The sequence below is a fragment of the Solanum lycopersicum genome, chromosome 9, assembly GCF_036512215.1.
Source record: "Solanum lycopersicum chromosome 9, SLM_r2.1".
Taxonomy (NCBI): Eukaryota; Viridiplantae; Streptophyta; class Magnoliopsida; order Solanales; family Solanaceae; genus Solanum; species Solanum lycopersicum.
Genome location: NC_090808.1, coordinates 58,965,497 through 58,988,701, shown reverse-complemented (window position 1 = coordinate 58,988,701; position 23,205 = coordinate 58,965,497). Strand labels below are relative to the sequence as shown.

At 35.8% G+C, this 23,205-nt stretch overlaps 1 protein-coding gene across 1 annotated transcript; it reads right to left on the bottom strand.

Moving 5' to 3' along the window:
• Positions 1–6,572: 6,572 nt before the first annotated feature.
• On the bottom strand, positions 6,573–18,170 carry LOC101249759 (mediator of RNA polymerase II transcription subunit 33A-like). Its single transcript, XM_004247094.5, has 12 exons — positions 17,749–18,170; positions 16,746–16,856; positions 15,664–16,011; positions 15,166–15,485; positions 14,993–15,084; positions 13,475–13,811; positions 12,870–13,080; positions 11,479–11,593; positions 10,025–10,186; positions 8,881–9,538; positions 8,342–8,548; positions 6,573–7,896 (listed from the first exon to the last, which is right to left on the bottom strand). Exons 1-12 carry the CDS (start codon positions 18,027–18,029, stop codon positions 6,773–6,775), a joined length of 3,966 nt encoding a protein of 1,321 aa, XP_004247142.1. The 5' UTR covers positions 18,030–18,170; the 3' UTR covers positions 6,573–6,772.
• Positions 18,171–23,205: the final 5,035 nt, after the last annotated feature.

The window sequence follows — 23,205 nt, the reverse complement described above, 5'->3', positions numbered from 1 at the left end:
GTTGAGGGTGGCTATTATGATAAATGCTCTGGAAAGTGGGGTTGAAAGAACAAAGAGAGAGAAAGAACAAAAGTAAAGTGACTCAAGAATTAGTTGAATTTTTTTTTCACAAGAAATACAAGCAAGAAAAGAAGAGAGTCACTTACACAAATGAAGAAAAAAGGGAAATAACAAGGTGAAAGAATATGGGAAACTGGGCAAAATAAAATGATAGAAAATGATATGTTTAGCCGATATGTCAAGGAGGGAAAAAAAGTCACTAAAGTATACCTAAATATACCCTACCTGACCCTGAGCCTATGTTACAAGCTAAGAAAGTCCTATCGTGATTCTAAGAGTTGTATAGCAAACTTAAAGCAGTGAAAATAAGTGCAAGCTTATGGCAATATGTATGAATGAGTGTGAATTTGTTCTGAGAGTGAGTGTTGAAAAGTAATCCTTATACTCAATCATTGTGTGAAAAATGAGGATTTTGTTTGAGTTGAGGACACTAGTTGCAATACTGGAAATATAGCACCTCGGTGAGAAATTGAATAGGATAGGTGTTAGTGCATGGTGAGTCTGTATCATGGTCTGATTCCACATAATTCAAGCCTATTAGTGATAGCATGCATAAATATGATGAGATTGATCGGGATTGATAGCCAAATAATTGCGGAGGATAAAACATGGATAATATTGTACAAAGATTTTGTATTGAGTCATAGTGTGTCGCTTGAGGTCAAACAACGAATTTAAGTTTAGGGTGTTGATATATCGTGGTTTCACGGTATTATTAATATTTTTTCCTTAAGTTTAGTGCATCCAAAAGCCTTTTTGTGCTAATTTTTATATAAGTTTCTCCTTATTTGCAGGAAATCTGTCTAAAGATGAATGTGGAGGTTTTTGAGCGAAAAAATGCAGAAGAGACCACCTACGGAGCTTGTGACGGCCTGTCATGCTCGTGACGGTACGTAGGTGGCATCGTAGTGCAGCTGCTGAAGGAAGATGAGGAAGTCTGACCAAGTGTGGGATTCAGAGTGCGTGACGGACCATCGTAGCCATGACGGTCCGTCCTGCTAGTTCGTCATGAAGTTCAGAGAAGTAGTCCCAGTACCCAAATTCCAAGAGTTTAAGTGTTTAGCAACGGAGATCCTCGACGAACCGTTGTGTCTGTGACGATCCGTCATATCTGCCGTCGAGGATAATGAAGAAAGCAGCAGAAGAAATTGCACAAATGTGGGACGACGGAGTCCATGACGGTTCGTCGTGACCACGACGATTCGTAGCGAGGTCCGTCGACCCAGCCGCGTTTTGACAGATTTCCAGCAAATAGAGTCCTTATGTAATTAGGTTTTTATTTTTTTATAAATAGTTTGAAAAACCTCGTTTTTGAGGTTAGACTCTGGATTATTTGGTTAGGCCCTTGATTATTGTTAGACTCTGGATTATTTGGTTAGGCTCTTGATTATTGTTAGACTCTTGATTATTTTTTAGACCTTTTGTGAGATTCTTGATTATTTTGAGATTCTTGTAATTGATTGTTGGTAATTTTTTTTGATTAATCAAGCGAACTTTTGGATTTTACTCTTTCTCATTGAAGTAAGTACATGAATTCTTATACCATATATTTGAATATTGTGATTATGACTATGGGTAACTAAACTCCATAACTAGGGTTGTGGGAACCATAGACAAATAATGAGGTAAAACTAACTAAAATAACAATTCTAGAATAGTGTCTTGCATGTATTGATAATTCGTTTAGAAGTTTTTTTAACGGATGGCCAACATTAGAACTCGCCTTAATGCTACTTTTCGGACCAAGGAAGTAGATAATAGGAAAAGAATCATCAACATAGATTTAGTGTATACTATCTAATAGGCTAGTATTGATTGGTACGAGGTATAACTTAGTCAAATATCGAATACGATGCTTAATATGAAGTAAAGATAAGGGTTAGGATAGCAACACACGTAACCGGACCAAGGTGCGGAGTGAAATTTTCTAGATGCCGGACCAAGGATTTAGAAATACATAACTTATCACTTTGCATGCAAGATACTAGGAAAGAATTGTTATAGTTAAGACTTATCAAGTTATGAACCCGTGGAACACGTAAACCCTAGTTACTTTCATTAATTGATTAAACTTTAACATTTGAAGTTGTTAAGTGTCTCTTTTAATTTCGCTAGTTATTTTCATTTATTTAGAAATAGAAAACCCCCCCTTTTATCAATTTTGCTTTCCAAGGAAGTAATTGACTAAACAATAGTAATAATAGATTGAAGTTAAGTCTAAACTATTTTCCTCATGGGAACGATCCCAACCTCACTAGTTGGATTATTTTACTTGACACGACCGCTTTACTTCTTATTTGAGAAGTAAGTTTGAGCGTATCACACTTCTGATTGTAGATTTTGCATATTACAATTTAGCGCGGCATCTACCTTTTCACACGAGGATTTGACAAACAATCATTTAGTGTTTCAGCTTAAACCCTCATCGCAGAATTGGTTGAGAAAATCGACTTCTTTAGCTTTCATTGGAGACTTGGAGAGACACTACTTGAAGAATTCACCTTTCTTACGGCATTGGTGGAATCAACTTGTCACTTCGAAATCAGCTCACAATTTTATCCTTCTCGACTTTTCAGCTTGGCGCGTCGTAGTATAAAATTCACAACTCAAAGTAGGAGTATTGAAATTGCGATTTTCTTTTTCCGATGGAAAATAACTCAAAGAACTACACTATTCTTAAAAATCACGGCCAAAACCTGTACGGATTTTTACAAATATGTCTGCTCTGTTTAATTTCAAAATCTGATGGTCTATTTAGCAGCTTTGAGCGATCGTGCTAGAAACTCCATAACTTGGCATAAAAACCTCTGAATCACAAGTCAATTTTTACGTTGCGGAGCAGACTCCAGAATTGCAATATATGTGAAAATCATGGTCAAAACCTTTGTAAATTTTTACAAATGCGCCTTTTAAGTCAACTAAGATGTCTTGCTCAACTTTTTTCTTTTGCTCATTTTTGAAACATTTGAACTCATATGCTAGCTATATGATTTTAAAGAGTTAGTGTGATGATCCTGCAATGCCATCAATTTTTTTTACACATTTGACTGAACTTAGAGTGATTACTCCAAGTGCCTACGTACCTCGTTGAATAGGATCAAGTTATATCGTAGTTCAAGATGATGAGTTTTTTTAGGCCCTACATACTCTTGCAGGACAGGGTTAACATGCAGTTTATGCTCATACCTTAAAGGAGCGTTGTAACTTGCAGTTTAGGATTGTATGTTAAGGAGCACTTGGGGAAAGAATTTCATCAATGTAGTTGTTCTTTTAACCTTTTGTGATGAATCATTAATGTACTTCACTTGAGAGTTGGATTTCATGCTTTCGCTATCTGTGGATTTCTTCCATTTGAAATTCGATTTGATTGCCGAAGTTAATTCATAATTGATTTTGTGTCAACTTTTGAATATCGGAGTTTAGAATTACCTTGATGATTCTTCCTTTTGCGAGCGACCAAAGTCCAAGTGTCATCACCCTCTTTATTGAAGAAGGCATCTACCTTGGATGTGTTTGTTGTTTTCTTCAAGACGGAAACTTCAACTGATTAAAAGCTCCCAAATTGCAGTGTGATGACATCTTCTTCAATTTTTAGTGATTCCACGGGATGTAGAACTTCTGAAATTGAATCATAATCTAGTTTGACACCAGCATGGTTTATCTCAGTTGTTTCATCGTCGTCAATGATGATCTTTCCCTCTCGTACCAATGTCATGATCTTTTCCTTTAAAGTGAAGCATTTTGCGGTGTGATGACCGATGATGCGGCGAAATTTACAATACATAGGATCATCGACTTTATTGGATTCCTCAGGTATCTTTGACTATGAGAGTGCAATGACTCTCTTGGTTAGCAGCTCGTCAAGAATCGCATAAACGTCGGAGTCCAGAGAGAGATACTCTTTTGCTTGTAACTCCTTCAAGGTAGATTGATTTTCAGTTCTCGCATTTGCTGATGTGCTACAATCTCTTTGAACTTTTGTCTCCCAGAGGCTTTTATAGAAGTTGTGGTTACTGTCATGGACTCATTAGTTGTGTAGTCTAACGACTCTTTGAATTGTATGTCTTCTTTTTTGGGATCAAAGACATGTGATTTCTTTCCATGGCTTGCAATGCTCAACTCCATGTCATGAGCGCGTGTAGCTAATTCTTTAAAAGTTCGAGGCTTAATCCCTTGAAGGATATCTACAAGACCCCAATGCATTCCTTGTATACAAATTTCGACTGCAAAGATTTCAGAAAGTTAATCCTTGCAATCTAAGCTCAACTTTCACCAACGATTGATGTAGTCCACAACAAGTTCATCCTTACCTTGTTTTGTGTTTGTCAATTCCATCATGCTCACTGCACGGCGGGTACTGTGGAAATGATTGAGAAATTGCTTTTCTAGTTGTCCCCAACTACCAATTGATTCAGGCTCCAAGTCCATATACCAATCAAAGGCGTTTTCTTTTGAAGAATGGACAAATTGTTTGACAAGAAGATCATCATGTATATCGGTACTGTTACAAGTCTCAACGAAATGGGCAATATGTTGCCTTGAATTTCCCCTTCATCAAATTGCTTCAATTTTAGTGGTTGATATCCAATTGGCATTAGTAAACCCTCGATTCGCTTAGAATACAACTTTGAATATCCTAAGGAACTTTATGATGGACCACTATATTGAGCTTTAATTGTGTTTGTGATCATATCTTGTAGTTGCTGAACTGTTAGAGTGGCAACTAAAGCAGACTGTTTTGCGCTTTGAGAGTCAACTGACTTGTTGAGAAAATCAATATCAACTTTTTCTTGAGTTTTTAGATTGTGATGTGACTCTCTAGAGTTGTAGAGATCTAACTTGCTCATAAGTTGCGCAATTTGAAGATTATTGTCATCAATAGACTTCTTCAAGGCTTCAACGGTTTGCTCCATCATTGCGAACTTCTCGTCCATAGCAGCTGCGTCAACCATAAAGGAGTTAGACTTTGTTGAAATTGAAGAATCTGTTGAACTTTTAGATTCACCAAAGTTGAAGCCAGAGTGAGAAAGTTCATGAAACAATTTTGATGCAATGTTGTCTCCGGGGATTGCAATTTTGAGTGTCATTCGAGACTTGCTCTTTCTTGGCATCTTCAAAGAGGTGAAATATTCAGATCCACTCAAGACACTTGTCTTGAACTTGCGTCGAGTGATTGGATCAATATCACTAAAATCAATAAATGTGGCAGCACTAGAGTCCTTGCATGAAATATCATTGATCTTCTTGAAGGCCATTGCAGAGTTCAACTTCTTTTTTTTTTTTTTTTGGTAGGAGGAAGAGATGAAGAGAAAAATGGTCCCACTGAGCCTGCTAAATTTGTTCGCAACAAATTTTTGTAATTGCAAAAAATCGACTGCAACCAAAACAAATAAAAGAAAACTGTGGTTTTATTAATGAATCTTGTGAGTACAATTTTGTTGTTCTCTTGATTCTTCTCTCCTAACTTTCTCCGTGATTCGAGGGACTTCAGTAGCGTATTTCTCAAATGTAGGATGATGTACACCTCCTTGAGATGTATTTGATCTCCAGGAATGTCGGAAAGCGCTTCGTCGTTGCAAATTGATCTCCGGAAAGAACTCTGTTGATCAATCCTTTGAAGAGCTATGTAGTTGATGTTGTAGCTTATGTAGACCTCCTTGAGATGTATTTGATCTCCGCGAATGTCGGGAAGCGCTTCGTCGTTGCAAGTTGATCTTCGGGCTGAATTTCGTTGATCACTCCTTCGAAGAGCTATGTCGTTGATGTTGTAGCTTTCTCCAAATGCAGAATGTTTGTTGAAGTGTTTTTTTCTCTTTTGAATGTCATGTCCATCCCCTATCCCCTATTTATAGTTGTTAGGGATGGACAAGATTACTTGGTGCATTATGATTCGTTCTTCTATTTAACTGGGAGACTACCACCTCATTTGGACACGTGATGTCACCTTGTTAGTTTTTTATGTCTAGTCACTATGGCACGTGGCATGAGTGTGGGCTTCAAGGTGAAATGGACCTTAGACTTGAATTTAATAAAAATGGACTTATTTACTTGTAAAGCCCAAATTAAACATTCTACCGAAAGAAACATGAGTTTAATTCAAATTTTGTATGAATTAAATCCAATAAAATTTGTGTCTACTCGAACCAACCTATACACACCCGTAGAAATTATAGTTAACACCAAATTAAATTGACACATTCATATATTATACCTAAATTTTATACTTTAATTTACCGAACTGGACAAGTAAAATAACATATTTTTGGTACAATTCACAAAGTAATATATTTATTTATTTTTTTCTATCTTATAATGTTGGCTGACCCAATTGTCAGTCCTTCAATCAACCAATTTTCTTAGTGCCAGCATCTGCATTAAAAGGTCAATACGACCTTCTACATCCTCTTGGTAAAGCATCTTTTCAAATCCGTAATGTTGTCTTAGTATTAAAACTTTGTAGTTTCCAAATCCTTAACCTAAAATATCAAGAAATAAAAGTTTAAAGAAAGCTATTCAGAAGATGCATATTCAATTAATACCAACACATGTTAGCCATACAAATGAAATATCAGAGTTCATTTTGTTTTCAATATTTTGGTTTCTATGCTCAGCTTACATGATATATATGTACAAAACCAAAACTTGTACAAAGCTGAAGCTCCATTGATGAATCTAGGAGGCTATTGTAGAAAGAAAATTAACTGCAATCAACTCATTTAACAAAGTTCATACCACCTTCTACAATCATTTCAGCAGTGGCACCCATAGCGCCAATACCACTACTACTCAAAAGAGACAACGCTAACTCCTCCTCGCCCCACTGTTTCAAACCCATACTGATACTCTTCAAAACCTCTACATCCACCTCTAGTAACCAGTTCGGTGTGCATCTAACTATCAAGCTGATGAGCCCTGAGACGTAAGATTTCCAAGTTGATTTGTTGCAACCGAGGGATATTTTCCCATGTAGAACACCTGCAACGAACTCCAAGTGTGCCTCGAGAGTACTTGACCGACGCTTGGCTGCAGGTGATGATGAATCAACCCCCCATGCAAACGTTCCGGATATCACTGCAAAGCAAGCAAGGGCTTTACCCCCTAGGGTTGCAACTAACCCTCCTGACATCCCACCACTGGGCTCCGTGCCATGTGCTGATATGAACCAAGATGGCAAAGTTTCTTTCATCAACGATTGGACCAAAACTACACCACCTGTGATCCAAACTAATGAAGCACTCAATGTCGCTGCAAGCTTCACACGAGTCAGTGCTCCAGCAAGAGAAGCCTGACCATACTTCTTAGCATATTTACTATTCTTTAGCTTCTCAGCAGGTAGTAGACTACTTGCAATATCTCTAACAGAATGCATCAAAAGAGAAACAACTTCTTCTGTCATAAACATGACATTTGGGACAGCTCTATGGACACGCAAGTAGAGTAAACCAGGGGCAACAGGAGAGATGCCACCCAAAAAATGAGAGCCATAACCATGACCAAGAAGTGCACCTACACCGCCGTTACTTGCAATAGAAGATGTGGTTTGACCTAGTGTAGCTGCAAAGCACATTCTAAGCAGTTGAACCACAGCATCCCTATTGTGGTGGAACACAGTCCGTGATGCAGAGAAGACAAGAAAGTCACTCCAGCGCTTCACCTTTTGGGCCCATAGAGCAACCATGACAGGCATGCAGGGCCAAGGACAACCTGTAGCCAAATTACTCAAGGCTGGGCCCATTAAGTTCAGAAAGCGGTCAGTTGATCTATCAAGTTTGTATGTAATAGTGAGGCTCACAAGGGCTGCCAGGGGCAATGGAAGGGTAGCTGGAGAATTACCACCTACAAACAAAAAAAAGCATAAGCTGGACATGCAGAAAAGATGAATGAACAATTAAAAACCCTGAACCACATGTACAGAATGTGTGAATGTCCAGGTCAGTAAGCACAACTTTTGAATGCATCAATAGTTGGAGACACATTATACATGTATGGGAGGTCAAGTTTAGCGCCAGCAAGTTTGTTTAGCTGGGCATAACTTAGTCTTTTGAGAAGTATGAAATCAGAATTCTACTATATCCAACACATACATATGAGAGCAAGCAAGAGTAGACATATTCACCCTCCCATTGAGAAACTATCACCAGAGACAACTGGACACAGCTGGTCCCAAACCATTATGTTTGAGAAAAGAATGTGCTAAACAGATAAGCAGGAAATAGATTTCTTGTGCCACAATTCCTCTGGTCTTTAAAAAGCAATCACTTCAACTTAGATGAGTGCTTACCTACAGTAAGACTTGGAACATTCACACCAGTTGCAGCTAAAATTTTCTTAATCTGTTGCTCCACTGTTGCTAAATTTGCAGCTGGGCTTGGCCAATCAGTTCCATTCATAGAAGCTAGCTTCCAGATACCCCGTGTCACTTCAGCTGAAAAGTAGCTTACGATTGTTGCCAAAGAAGCTGGGAGAAAATCGGCCAGATCCTTGAGACCTGTGAATGGGAAAAATGCATCTGTCAAAATACTAACACATACAATTCATTGACTTAAAGAATGAACTAGAGAAATCACAAGTTTAGAAATACTGAAAGTGGAGGTTCTGGCTATCCATTTTTATTTGTTGTAGCATTGTAGCATTAAACAATAAGTCTCTTACATCTGATAATTGGTCTTAAAAGCTACATCTCTCTCTCTCTCTCTCTCTCTTTAAACTGTCTACTTCATGCATGCTCGGCTTCCCAGCACACTTAACACTTGCCCTAGAAGGCTAGACACTAAGTCAATAGCAATTGCAGTTTATATAATCCAGACCAGATTCTCAAACCTGTAGCTAGTTCACGTGGTGACAATCTACCATGAGCACAGCCGGTGAGAGCAGCATCAAGCACAAAAGGAACAGCTTCCAGAATATCCCATGCAGGGAGCTTAAGGTGGAGAGACACGTCTTCATTTCCAGGCCCAGATGAGCTACTGCTTCCAGAAATAGCTGGTGTGAGGGACTGGCCTGTTCTATTTATTTTTCTGAACATGAAGTTCAACAGTGCTTCAACAATCTGATGAACAGGAGTTCCAGGGACAAGTCCTGAGAGAGGTGATGCAATGCACGCTTGATGTTGCCTGTACCAAAGTGTTAATTTTGGAAAAGAATCGAGAAATATGGGTTCTCCAGATAATGGACTTGAAAGTCTAGTCAGCAGCTTGATTTTGCTTTGATCTTTCTGCAGATCATCAGAGGATGTCAACTGGGAATTACGCACCAGCAAAAGGTATTCGGGAGTTAGATGGGCTCCCACTGGAGCAGCATCCATACGATGCTCAAGAGGCGGCTGATCAAACCTCCACAACTTCAGCAAAAGAGTAAATGCATTTGAGAAGACGGCATGTGAAGAAATTTCTTCAGACATTACAATCCATTTCACATTGGGTGCACATGAACCAAAGGCTTCACAGATTGGCATCAATGCACCAGCAAGTTGTGGAACCTGGAAAACGTAATGCATAAACATTAAACAAAACAGACAATCTCGTTTTCTCTATCCTAATCTTATGACAGCTGCTGCTCTAGGTACTTTCTTCAAACGTACTTCACACAGTTCTGTATATTAGTTTCCAGATAAGCAATGCCAGCATAACCAGTTAGATGTCCATCGAAAAAGTACATTAAAGATAGACTTACGATTTTAAGAGAAGACATTTCTCCAAAATTCAACAACCATTTCAGGCTTAGCATCAAGGCCCTCATCGGTACACAAAAGACTACTTTATTTCAGTCTTCCTTAGGCCCCTGAGTGCATATGGAAATCTTTTCAAAATTTATTTGTGATATCATCAAAAACATTCAGAGTCACGAGGTCTCCATCCATGTTCAGTGGTCTCTATGTTTTTACGTGATTTTCAGCCACACGAGCAACATAAATATCATTTAAGGTAATTTATAATGAGATAGGAGCAGCTGAAATTCAACGTACCAATCCATGCAAAGAAAAAATCTGAACACAATCAATAGATGACACTCCGACGAGAAGAACATTCAGGAATCGAGCATAACCAATCAAATGGCTTTCAGTTCCCGAATAATTAGCAGGAACAGGAGGAGACAGCAACCTGGTGATGAACAGAACAGTATGTTCCTGCATCAATGCAGATGAAACACAGGAAATGAGTCTATTGACACAGAAATAGCAACTTTTGTAACTATTTTTGAACTTAAGAATGACTTCTTTGAAACCAACTTTTAAAACAAGTATACTCTTTTATATAAGTTCTTTTGCAGCTCAAATAAATGTCATGTAATGTGCTCTAAATAATTAAGTCAGAGAGTATTTCAGGTAGTGCTCAGAAAAAAACTACCCCTCTTCTAAAATGAGCCACATTAATGGTCAATTAAGGGGATTTCCACTCTAATAAAGCAAAAAGTCCCACATTGGTAGTTAATGAGATGGGTGGACTCATTATAACACTTGAACAATCCTCCTCTCTTAGAGTTCAGCTTTTGGGGTGTGAGTAAAAACCAAGACCTAATTTCACATGGAATCACAGCAGGGCCAATCACACCCAATGTTGGGGCCCCAAAAAATCAAAAATTGCCCACACATCAGATGCTAAACACTCGACGTGAGATGGGTCAAAAATTACCCAAAATTACCAAAAAAACAAAAATTGCCCACGCATCATATGCTAAGCACTCGACGTGAGATGGGTCAAAAATTGCCCAAAATTACCCACGCACCAGATGCTAAGCACCAGGCGTGAGGTGGGGTGTTGAAGCAAAAAGACCCACACTGGTGGTTAATGAGATGGGTGGACTCCTTATAAGGCTTGGGTAATCCTTCTCATAGAGCTAACTTTTGAGGTGTGAGTTAAGTCTAAGACCTAATTTCACGCAACTTGTATTCTTTCTTCTCATCACCATCACCTCCACCAGTTGACACTTCATGGCCACAATAGAAGATGGAAATTCTTCATCTCCTAATGCTTATGGGATAGAAAGATGCTGTCAAGATGAGCATCCACAACTTCCCTCCTTGATTTCATTACTTCACTTCTCTTATCCATGGGTTAGGATCAACTGCTTATGCCAATGCTGGAGCTGCTTGGCGTTTGTGCATTACTTGCACTGTAATTGGTTATGGTTGTGGGTTTAGCTGGGTGATGTAAGTGGTGTTTGGGAACCTGTACCAACTATTAAACGGATACTTTGGGAACAGAAAAAGGGAAAGAAGAAAAAAATATGTTTTTCACAACGGAAAAAACAAATACAACAACATGCCTAGTGAAATCCAGCAAGTGGAAAAAAACAAGTGTAGAAAAATATTATAAATAATTTAGACTCTAAAGGCTTTGAACAAAGAGGATTTTGAGGTTCAACTACCTTGAATAGTAAAATACACTTGTTTTATGTAGAGAGAAGGGCAAACCACACCTGTATATTCCAACCACGAGCAAAAGAGGCACCACAGAGAATAGCAGCAGCAGAAACCTTGTCATCATCCGAGCCATTGACTGCAATCTCATATATTTTCTCTATTTCTGCTAAACTTCCATCAAATCCATGAGCTTAATTTCAGTTCCATACCACGGTATAAATTTCGAAAAACAACATCTGATATACCTGGCTTCAGCAAAGAAACGGTTTTAACTGAAGACCAGGCATTAACTAAGAAAAATAAAAGAAGAATCTATTTAATGGCACAACTGCATTTTCCAATTCATGACTATTTACATGCCATACCCCTTGGAGATATAGATTGATGAAATAGAAAACCCGAACTGCTAATCAATCCTTAAACTGGAAAATATTTTCCAATTTATACTCACTCCAACCGATATTATTTGTCATGATTTCTATTTTTAGAGTCAAACTATAACAACTGACTAACATTTTAAGATGTATTTTTTCATCATATTAATATGCAAAAAATTGCAAGTTATAGTACTTTTCAAATAGTTCTAGAATATCTAATTTTTTGTTTAAAATATCAAATTAATGTAATCTAATCTAACTTTGAAAATCAGTCAAATTGACTTTTGAAAAGCGCAACATGACAAACAATACCGGACGGAGGGAGTAGCACTTTCAAGAGCCTTTTATAGTAAGAATTTTTTTTATGAGATAGGTATAAAAAGAATTCTAGTAAGATAATCCCAGGTGAAACCAAGTATGAGACACTTTGAAAGAAATTTTTTGCCAGTAGTAAATTCTCCATTTTTTTTCTTTCCATTATAGTTGATTTTTCGATCCAATCTTAATCACCCACTCTATTATTTTGTTCCTTCTCTGTTTTGTCCAATTTCTCTTTTTCATAAAAAAGATCTTCCTTTAGAGCTGGATCACTATCTTCTTACATCAACTCAAAATCAGCATATGAAACTCATCGCACTGAAATTCCTTACTAATAAAATCATTTAATTTCTCCATTCTGGTTTATTTCCCATAACCTCTTCTACCATTCCCAAAACTTGAGTAGGTTGAGCATTCTTTGTAACTTCTAGGTTTATTCTTTAATAATTTCTAAATCAGATTCTGATCCACTAAGGCCTGTTTTATAAGCCAGCAAGGACAGAATACTTCATGATGAAGTTCTAGTTTTCTTTCAATCAAAAAGTATCATTCTATCAGTAGTTAAAAATCTGCATCAGTTCTCTTATCTATATATCTTTTCACACTCCTCAAAATGTTTGAAAACTCCAACTAGGCAACACAAACAGTGGCACCATGTAAAATATGACTACTCAAAGCAAGTATCCTCGGTAGAAGATAAGTAGGAAATCAGAAAACAAGGAACACTTTCTAAATTGACAACTCTGTTGTACCTTGATGCTGGTGTTGATACCAAAGAGCTGACCATTTGAGGAGTTAAGGGAGATCCCTTCATCAATGATGACCAGCCAGGCATTTGACTCGATACACTACGAGGAACTTGATTGCATCTACCTTTTACATATCCGGGCCACAAATAAGCAGAGGTGTCCAAAATGTTTCTGGCAATGCAGGCTTCGACAATCAAGTGTCGCAGGTTTCCAACTACAAATTGTTAGAGATTAGATTAAAAACATGCACTAATAGCTTCACATACTAGTACATAGACGAGAAGTAGCAGATGCACCATCATAGATTAAGTTTTCCAAACATATTATCTGAAAGCAATCAACCATCACAAAATAAAATAAATGAACACAAGAAACAAGATAAAAGTATAGGAAAACAACATAAATACCCAACTGAGAAATGGCAAAATTGAAATTTTCATCTAGTTACCATTGCGTTGATTGGAGATGGGGCAAATTTTTAGCAATTTTGTTGAACTCTTTGATGTTGTCAAAGTAATAGCATGATGCAATTTAAATCACACGGGACAACTAATACAAGGTTCAGACAAACTGAAATTTCTTGAAATTCAATAAGGAGAGAAACTCACCACAATTGGCAGGAATGTCGTTCAAGCTCATTCCCTCAAAATAGCCACTCCCAACACTTACACCTGAAAGGAACATCATCGCTTTTGCAGCAGCTAGAATTGCCAATGGAGCAGCAGGCAATGGTGGGGTCAACAAGCCTTCAAAATCACCAAGTTGCTGAAGGCTAAATACCAAGTCTTGGTGACGTTTTCTGGATGACTCTTTCCTTTGATTGGTAGAGCTGCAATTCATCTCCTCCTCTTCAAGAAGATTCACTATTGCTAGTGGTGTTATAGACAACAACACACATAAGCAAGTATCCAAGCGAGGTACTGGTCCCTCACTTGAATCCCGTTCCTGAATTGAACGAAAGTGGTTAGAAGATTCTGCAATGAAACCAGAAGCAATAAAATCAGACTCTTAGCATAATTGTTAAATAGCAGTTCTAGTTTTCTAATAAACTGAGTCCATCATCCTGCTCCCCCACCCCCACAAATCACAATAGTGACACACATGCATCATACATATTCCCAGAACCTTTTATAGAAAGAAACTGAATAGTTCAATAGCAAAGCAACCCTAAGTTTAGCTTTAGCTAATACATCAGTTGACTTTCCAGCACTTCAAAACTTGAAACCATTCCTTCCAGCAATATCACATTGAGAAGCATGGTTTTTTTTTATAATTTTGCTCGATGGGACAGAAGAAAGATAAGATAATATCTGAATTCAACTTGACAAGGGATGGAAGGGATTTCATCATGAAGTGCTTACTCTATTTCCTTTTTTGATTAACAGGCTGTATACAAATCAGCAGCATAAAGTGCTGGAAAATATGTCTTTTTGGGTATTTTGAGGAGTATATGGTTTAGAAAATAATTTACTCATGTTTGTATTTGTATATTTTACCTTAGCTTCCTCCTTTTTTGTAGATGGTCCTGCTGTAGATGTACTCCCTGCGTTTTTGTTCACTATGTTTATTAACTATAAATGCTGGACTTGTATGTTTACTATTGCTTTCTTGTATATAATTATTCTCTAATAGTTCATCTATATGTATTTTGAATTCTTTTAAATCATCAAAATTATATTTGAATGGTTTTTGTGTTATTATGTTGTTTTCATCTATTAATTCAATTTTTATTTTTGTCTTATGTTTTTCCCATCCTTGTAATGGATTTTCATTATAAAGTAATTCTAGTTGTTCATTAATTATTTTAACTTTATCTATTGTAAATATGATAATTTCTAATTGTGTTATTTGTTTTTTATTTATATTTTCCATTTCTTGGTTTATTTTTTCACTTCCTCTCATCCATTCTATAGGTTTACGTTGTTGTTATTTACTCTTTTTGCTCCTATCTTATTTCCGCATGGTGTAGTAAATCACCAATGTGTTTTTGTTATTATATGTGGGTAAAATTTATCTAGAAATGGCATTACACTAAATCCTATCTCATCTTACAAGGATCCTAGGATGTCTATTACAGAAGCTGGGTCATCTATATACTCTGAGCTGCACCAATAATAAATGCTTACTCTATTAACAAGCCTTAGGGCTGCAATCCATAACCCAAGGAAAGTGTCCTTCCAAGGTGAAGAGTTAACTGCCTGCAGAGCCTTCACTAAACCTGCAATACAACTGCAGTTTAGCGATGTCATTTAGAGCAGGTTAATTATACACAATAACTTAAGGAATGTACTATGTATACCAGTGAGTGTTTCAGCAGCACTTGTAACTGCTACTTGTGACCCGTCCATGATATCTTCTAGAAAAAGATCAATGGGAAGCCAGAGCACCGCTGGACTAGCACCATGACACTGATCTGCAGAAGATCCAAGCGAACCAGAAGCCATTACAGCGTGAGACCTTTTATGTGAGCTTGTTTTGCATTTTCTTGAGAGGACTACATGATCATCAGATGTTAACTGCACCAAAGCCTCCGGAGATATATTCTTAGAAGTTCTTAAAGCTGATGAATTTGACACAAGAAGCCTTAAATTCTGGGTGAAGGACTCCCAGTGCGTGGGCCTAACGAAGAAAGAAAATTGAACAGTGAGCCACTGCTATATCAATTTAGTCTAGTACAGCTAAAACTTATCCATTGCTTAAAATAGCAAAAGAAGGCAACATAACATGCAAGCTTGAGTAAGGGTATTATCACTATCACAAGAGCAGCAGTTGAGGGCATAAACGCATATGATCTTACATGTTCGTGCGTACCAAATAAAGGATTGCGGAAGTCACTTTATCTCGAAAAAGTTCACCAATTATTTCAATAGCCATAACTGTGTTTGATTTAGATAATACTTCATGTTTTTCTGTTCTGCCCCCAGCAAAACCATCATGATTATTCAATCCCATATCTTGAGATGTAATAGGCCACCTAGACTTCTTTTCCACAGTCAGTTCCAGCAATCCCTCATCATCAAGGGACGCATCAAGTAACTCCCATACAATTGTAAAAATAAAGCCAACCACAATTAGACCACTTTCAGACCCCTGAAGTTCAAATATCTGGGAAACATGTAATGTATCATTTATAGCTTCCATGATCCTGCAATTACATGCACATTTGTTAACTGTTGATGCTGAATTAATTGACTGCATTTGCGTCAGTTCAAACAAAGTCAAAATAAGTTCACAAATCTGAGCCACTATACTTTTCATTCATATTGATATCTTATTATCTCCGAGTTAGTAAAAAGTCAGGAGCAAGGGTCATCTTAACATTACAAGACAGAATTGAAAGAATCCTCATCTTGAAAAACGGTGCCCCAGAAGTGAAAATTGAAAATATATAAACAAAAAAATTACTGGAAAAAGAAAATCCCTACCAAGTCTCGACAGAGTAAAGATTACAGAAGAAAGATTTTTTGGAATTAGACTCTCAGCTAATGTTCTCCAGAAAGAATATGATACTTTGGGCTCTGAGACAGTCAAAAAAGATTGGAACATTATAAACTGAAGCTGCCAATTTGATTAGGAGGACAAAGAGTCCAAGGATGGCCAGTAACCGACTTTACCATTGACACAAAAGTAAATAAGTGTAGGCTTTCCTTTTCACCGCCATTTACCTTTCCGCGGTGTCTGAATTCACTATTTAACCAAGAAATCTAAACTAATTAATAAATAAATTCACATATTGTGGTGGCCTATGGTGTCAACACAAATTTAACATCGCATCAATTTTTTTTCAGAGCTAAGATCAAACTTAATAATAAAGGATATGAACAAACAAATAGCTAGTAATGAGACAAACTGAAGAAGGATACAAGACACAAGGCATACTTTTGATAATTTGGACCATTAATCAGAGATGGCAATGAGAAAGCGTATATTTTTAGAAGTTCCATATAAAGCCTGTATGCCACTGGATAGCTCCTTCGAGTCGGGACCACTCTGCAAAGGAAAAATGTAAGGGAAACTGTGAACAAAAAAGACTAACAATTCATTAACCAATGACCACACTTCAATCCCAATTCTCAAACTAGTTGGAGTTGGCTATGCGAATTTCCTATATCAATCCCCTTCTATAATAGCCAATTTCACTTTTTTGTAACTTAAAATCCTTTGTTTATAGCTTCAAAACTCAGTAGGTAATGGGCTCACCCCTCTACCTGCTCCACTTACTACGATACTTGGTGACAACAGACAAAATTCAAAATCATGATATGCGTCTACCAAAGCCCTATGTGCTACACGAGCCAATCTCATTTTTTCTACCGTACACGTAACAAAAGACTAACAACAATGAAATCCCTTTCTTAAATTGTATGACCATTTCAACTAAACATTGTTACAAATGTGATTCATTAATTTGTTTACGTCCCAAAATTCCTCTATGTGGGGGATCATTCTTTTCTACTAGGACAAGCTCGTGGAAATATTTGTATTAATCAATGAGTAGTTGTTAGTTGTTGTAATCACTATTCCTCTTTTTTCAAAATGCTTTCACATGTTTTCCTTAGTATGTTTCTTCTTAGCCGAGTATCTATCGAAAACAGTCTCTGTACCTCCCAAGGCAGGCGCAGGTGTAAGATTTGTGTACACTCTAACCTCCACAGACTCCACTTGTACTATTAGACTTTTAACTTAGGAAGTATGTTTAACAGCTATCATCTCATCTTAAAGCTTAATAAACTTAAGAATTAAGCATTATTGACTAATCATTTCTTTAAAATAAACAATTCCGTGCCAATTCTGCTGCATTCAGGAGTCATTTCATTCCACAATTAAACAAAGCAAACGATAAAAATCAAAGGCGAGATAAAACAAAAACAAAAATAAATACCTGTTTGACAGTAGAGCTAGAACGAACATAGGAGGTACGATACGAAGCGCCAAAGCTTTCTCAAGCAACTTCCAAGCTATAGGATCATTATTATCCCAACAAATATGAGAAACAAGAAGGTTAGCAACGTCGGTAGAAGGCAAGGAGTGTCCGGCAGAGTTGAGAGTCGAAGAAAGTTGCATTGCCCACATCAAAGGATCAGTGCCTTTCAACTGAGCCAACTTAGTAAGTTCAATCACTCCGTCCCATAGACTCGACTGTTTTCCGGTCACCATAGCCATAGAGAATTCAACGGTCGCCGGAGAAACCTAGGGTTTAGCTAGATCTGAAAATCGGTCATGAACAGTGAAGAGCTTAAACTGGCGGAAGGAGTTTTATTCAAAGTGTTTGCCTCTTCCGTTCTATGTGGAGAAATGACTTGGGAATTGCGAATATATATTACAAATATTTTAGTCAGTTTCGGTGGCTTTTCTTTTGAAAAAAACTAAAATTATCGGTCCCACTTATATTTTTCAGTCTTCCGAATACAATTTGCCAAAAAGTATGGAGCCCGGACATAAAAATCGTGAAATTTGAGGAGAATCAAAATATATAGGTTTAGAAACTGAAGTTGTGTTCAGATATAAATATAATTTTGAATAATGTTTTGAATTCTTTTTTTGAATAATTTGAAGTGAAAAGCATAGAATAATTGTGTTTATGAATATTTGATAATTAAATTAAATTAATATTTTTAGATATGATCTTTATAGGTTTAGCACTCATAAAAAACATATTTGTATGTTATAGTTACAGTTTGCATAATTGCGCCTCATAACAAATTTTATATTTATCATGGAGGATTAGATTTATATAAATCTCAGATAGACATTCGTTTGTATAAAAATGTGGCGATTGTAAATGTCTATCAGTTAAATAATTGTATATATGCAAATACTATATATATGCATCAATGGTTGTGTTTATATATCCGCATAAAATTTGAATTTGTGTACAATTAAATCGAAACAAAAAATTTGTATATCAAATCTCTCTCTCTCACACACACTTTATACAAACACAAACTATATGTATAATTTGTGTTTGTATAAAGCGAGAAAGAAAGAAAGACAAAAGATGGGAAGATTTGTATTTGTAAAATTGCAAGTGTATAGGACAAAAATATATGTATATACAATTTTCTTTCGCTTTATAAAAAATACAAATCTAATTTATACATTTATATTTGTATAAAGTGAGAGAGACAAGGAAGAGTGACGACCGAGATTCTCTGGGGAGAGAGGCGAATGACAAATGTTTGACATAGATTACATTTATAAGAGATTGTGGTTATAACATTTAATTTGAATTAATAATTTGTTATTTTATACAATTTTCCTTTTTAAAATGATTACGTACTACTTTATTAGCCTAATAACAAAAAAATTAAAAGAAAAATATTATTTGTCTCACATAGGCGGACTTTTTTAATAGTCATCTGTAATCGCTTACAACATATACTAATTCAATTGTTACTTATAAATGTGTCAAAAAGAATATCTGTCGAAGAAAAAAATTTTCTTTATATTTGAAAAGTTAATCAATCTTACTTAAAAGATCAATAAATTTAAAAAACTTGATTCAGTAACTAATTTGACTTAATTTTTATATTTGTAAAAACTTATTTAATTGATTTGATATTTTTTTCAGTAGAAATCGAAGTAAATTGCAATATAAAGACCCATAGTGTAGTAGAGTCCTGTCCTGAGATAATTGAAAGAAATGTATTTTTTAAGTCTTGAATTAAATATTGGTGACAATGTTGATCAAAAATAGGTCAAAGAAATTTAAATAGTTGATTAAGTTAATTGGGGACTCAATTAATATGTTCAAAATCTTATAATCTTTTTCTTAAAAAAAACAACTTAAACCCACACACTAAACGAAAAAACTTTTCACTCCCTCTCTCTCTCAAACACTTTCTTATCAAACGGGGTCTCCTCTCTCGGTTGCAACAACATTTTCTCAAAATTGAAGTTGCTTCTTTCTTCCAACCAGTTTCTTCGACAACATTCAACTTCCGACGCCTATTCATCTATTCTAACTAGCCAAGGAAACATTGATTTGCGGGTAAAACTTTACTTTTTTTTAAAAAAAATAGGGCTTTTAGTTCATTTGTTTTAAAGAAATACTGGAACGAACAAATCGTTGTAGGTGTTTTCCGTTAAAAAATTAGAGCTTTTAGTTTAAGTTTTATTTATTGATTTCATTCCTTTTAGTATTATGATGAAATATTAATAATGGTGGATTCTTGGATGAAACCCAATTACGGCAAAATGGACATTAAGGATTATATAGCTCACCTTACTATTTTAATGGGATATTGAGGTGTAGTTCTTGTTTCTTTTTTAACTAACAGCATGTTGCAAATTATAGATGAAAGTTGATGCAAGTTTTTGGTAATAGACACGAGTGTCTCTTTTAGAATATCATTGTTCATATGTGATGATGTTGGTGTGGCCCTGCAAAGAGAAAATTTCTCAAGATGTTAACTATTCCGTATATGTAGGCCTGACTTTGCCAATGTCATGGATGGAATGACAAGTGCTGCAATTTTTTTCATTTTGATAGCTGATATAGTGCAGTTTTTTGTGCTAATTTGTGCATTTTTAGTGCTGTCTTGATGCATTTTTGCTGCTAATTTGTTCTAATCTGGTGATTAGTTAAACTTTCGTATATAGTTTGTTATGTGTTACTTTTCATCTCCGACTAATAAATTGTCTCTAGTTTAAGCAACAACAATCATACCTCAGTTCTAACAAATGACTGAAACTTAATCATTTGCTACTGATTTACTTACGTCCAACAAATGACCTATTTGTTGCAATAAATAGGTCATTTGTTGAACGAAAACTCAATCATTTGCTATTGATTTACTTACGTTCAACAAATGATCTATTTGTTGCAACAAATAGATCATTTGTTGGACGAAATCTCAACCGTTTGCTGCTTTTTGTGAAGAAGTCTTTGGATGCTCTTGCTAGTGATGTTAAGGAATTGATATCTAAGTAAGACTGGGCAACGGAATGGGATGTACCGATACCGTTCCGGTTCGTCCCGTTTCGGTTGCCTACGAGACGGGCCGGGATAGTCTAAACCGGTACACGGAACGGGACGAAACCGTCATTTCGCACCGGTGTACCGGTACCGATTCATCCCGGTTGATTCCGGTTTCGGTTCGGTTCGGTCTGGTTCCGGTCCAATTTATTTAATATTAATTTTTTTATATTTTATATTTTATATAATTTATATTTATATTTTTTATAAATTATATTTTATAATTCAAATTTCAAATTAACCACTCCTGCCCCGCCCTGCCCGCCCCTGTAGTCTGCAGTCTGCACTCTGCATAAAGCTGTAGTGCACTGCAACTGCAGCCAGCCCCCCCCCCCCGCCCCCGCCCCCTACCCTTTTCCCGAGACCTGGACCAACGGCTTTAAACGGAAAAATTTAAACGACTAGTTTTTTTGTTTTATAAATTAGAGTTGATTTGTAAAAACTTTATACAAATTACAACTTACAAATATAAGTCTGAGTATTTGAGAGAATATATATTTCCAAATTACATTCATATTTATAACTTATAAGATTTAGCAATTACGGATTATAAATTCTAAAATTTCAAATTTTCAATATTCAATTCAGTTCTAAATTCTTTATATCATTTGGTCATTTGGTGTATTTCGGAGGAGGAATCTTCTTTAAATTCAAGTTTCGACATCAATATTTTAATTTTCATTATAATCGTTTGTTCTTACACAAACGTTTGGTAACTTCGTTCCACTCTCTAATCTTATATTTGTTTTTTTGTATTTATTATTTAACTTGTAAGTTGTTCTTGTTATATTATTGCTCTTGTTAAGTTTTGTATTTTGTAATTTATAATTTTATATCATGGAGTCTTCTAAAAGAAGTGGAAGTAAAAAAGGTTTTGTATAATCAGTAAAAAAATTAGTTAAAAAAACTAATATAGGTGCTAGTTCTTCTAAACCTAAAATTCCTCTTGTTAGAATAAATACAGATGAATTTACGCATGTGAATGAAACTAGTGTTTCCCGTCCCGGTCCTATAAATATTAATTCAGATACTCCTATGATTCCCCATGAACTCTATGAAAGACATTATGGTATTAATCAAGAAATTGAAGAAGTGGAAATAGATGAACAATTAAATTTAGATGAAGAAATAGATTTAGATGATACACCGACTAGCCCCGCCGCCGACCTCAATACAATCAATAGTATAGGTATTGAAGCTCCACCTCCGGTTGGAACTACTCGTCCCCCTATTATTCTAACTAGAGGTAAGACCAAGGTACAACGTTCTTTAAAATCACATGTGTGGAAATTTTGTTATTTGAATGAAGAAAAAACTTTTAGTATATGTAATCTTTGTAAACAACATTTTAAATATACATCTGGTGGGACGGGAGGTTCAACGGGGGGATTAAAAAAACATTTGATTAACAAGCATAGTAAAGAGTGGTTTGCATATATGTCTTCTCTTGAATTTGTTGAAAATTGTAATGTTGAAGAATCGGTTAGAGGATCAAATATGGTTCAAAGTGAATTAAATACTTCAAACCCAAGTGGTTCTCTTACACATCGAACCTATAACAAGGATCGTGATCTTGAAAACTTTGCTAAAATGGTTGTTGTTTGTGGTTTACCTTTTAGTTTTGGAGAACATCCAGATTTTATTGCTTATATTCGTGAAACATATAATCCTAGTTTTAAAGGTTTATCAAGAAGCATGGTAAAAAGAGATATTTTCGAATTTCAAGAAAAACATTGTCAATATTTACGTGCCTATTTTGAACTAATGGATTGTAGAGTTGCTATTACTACTGATATGGGTCGTAGTCCTAATGGTTTTGATTATTTAATTGTTACTGCGCATTGGATCGATTATAGTTGGAATTTACAAAAAAGAATTATTGGTTATAAAATTTGTCAAAAGAAAAAAACTGGAATTTATATTGCTACTACTGTGTTGAAAATTTTAGATTTTTTTGGTCTTTGTGATAAAGTCGTTAGTATTACTTTAGATAATGCCTCTGCTAATTTAAATGCTATTAATATGCTAGAACCTAGACTTTGTCCTATTAGTAAATATGTTTTTCATGTTAGATGTGCCGCGCATATATTAAATTTGGTTGTTAGTGACGGTGTGAAATTATTTGAAAATAGTTGTGATAAAATTGATAATGTTTGTTTTTACATTTTTCATATGAATAGTAGTAGTAGAATTAATCAATTTAAAGTACTTTGTAACTTCCGTTTAGAAAAGTTCCGAAGCATGTAAAAACTAGATGGAATTCCTTTTATGATATGCTTGAAGTTGCTTATGCATATAGGCAACCTATTACTACGCTATTTAATAATCATAATGCTTATCCTGAATTAAAAATTAATGATA

Bases quoted from the DNA above. Each gene is read 5' to 3' on its own strand.
- LOC101249759 (XM_004247094.5), bottom strand. From the start codon at position 18,029: ATGGCTATGGTGACCGGAAAACAGTCGAGTCTATGGGACGGAGTGATT. The intron at 9,539-10,024 runs GTACGTTGAATT...TACGTTTTCCAG, and splicing joins TTTTTTCTTTGCATGGATTG to GTTCCACAACTTGCTGGTGC. The intron at 7,897-8,341 runs GTAAGCACTCAT...TTTTGTTTGTAG, and splicing joins TGTTCCAAGTCTTACTGTAG to GTGGTAATTCTCCAGCTACC.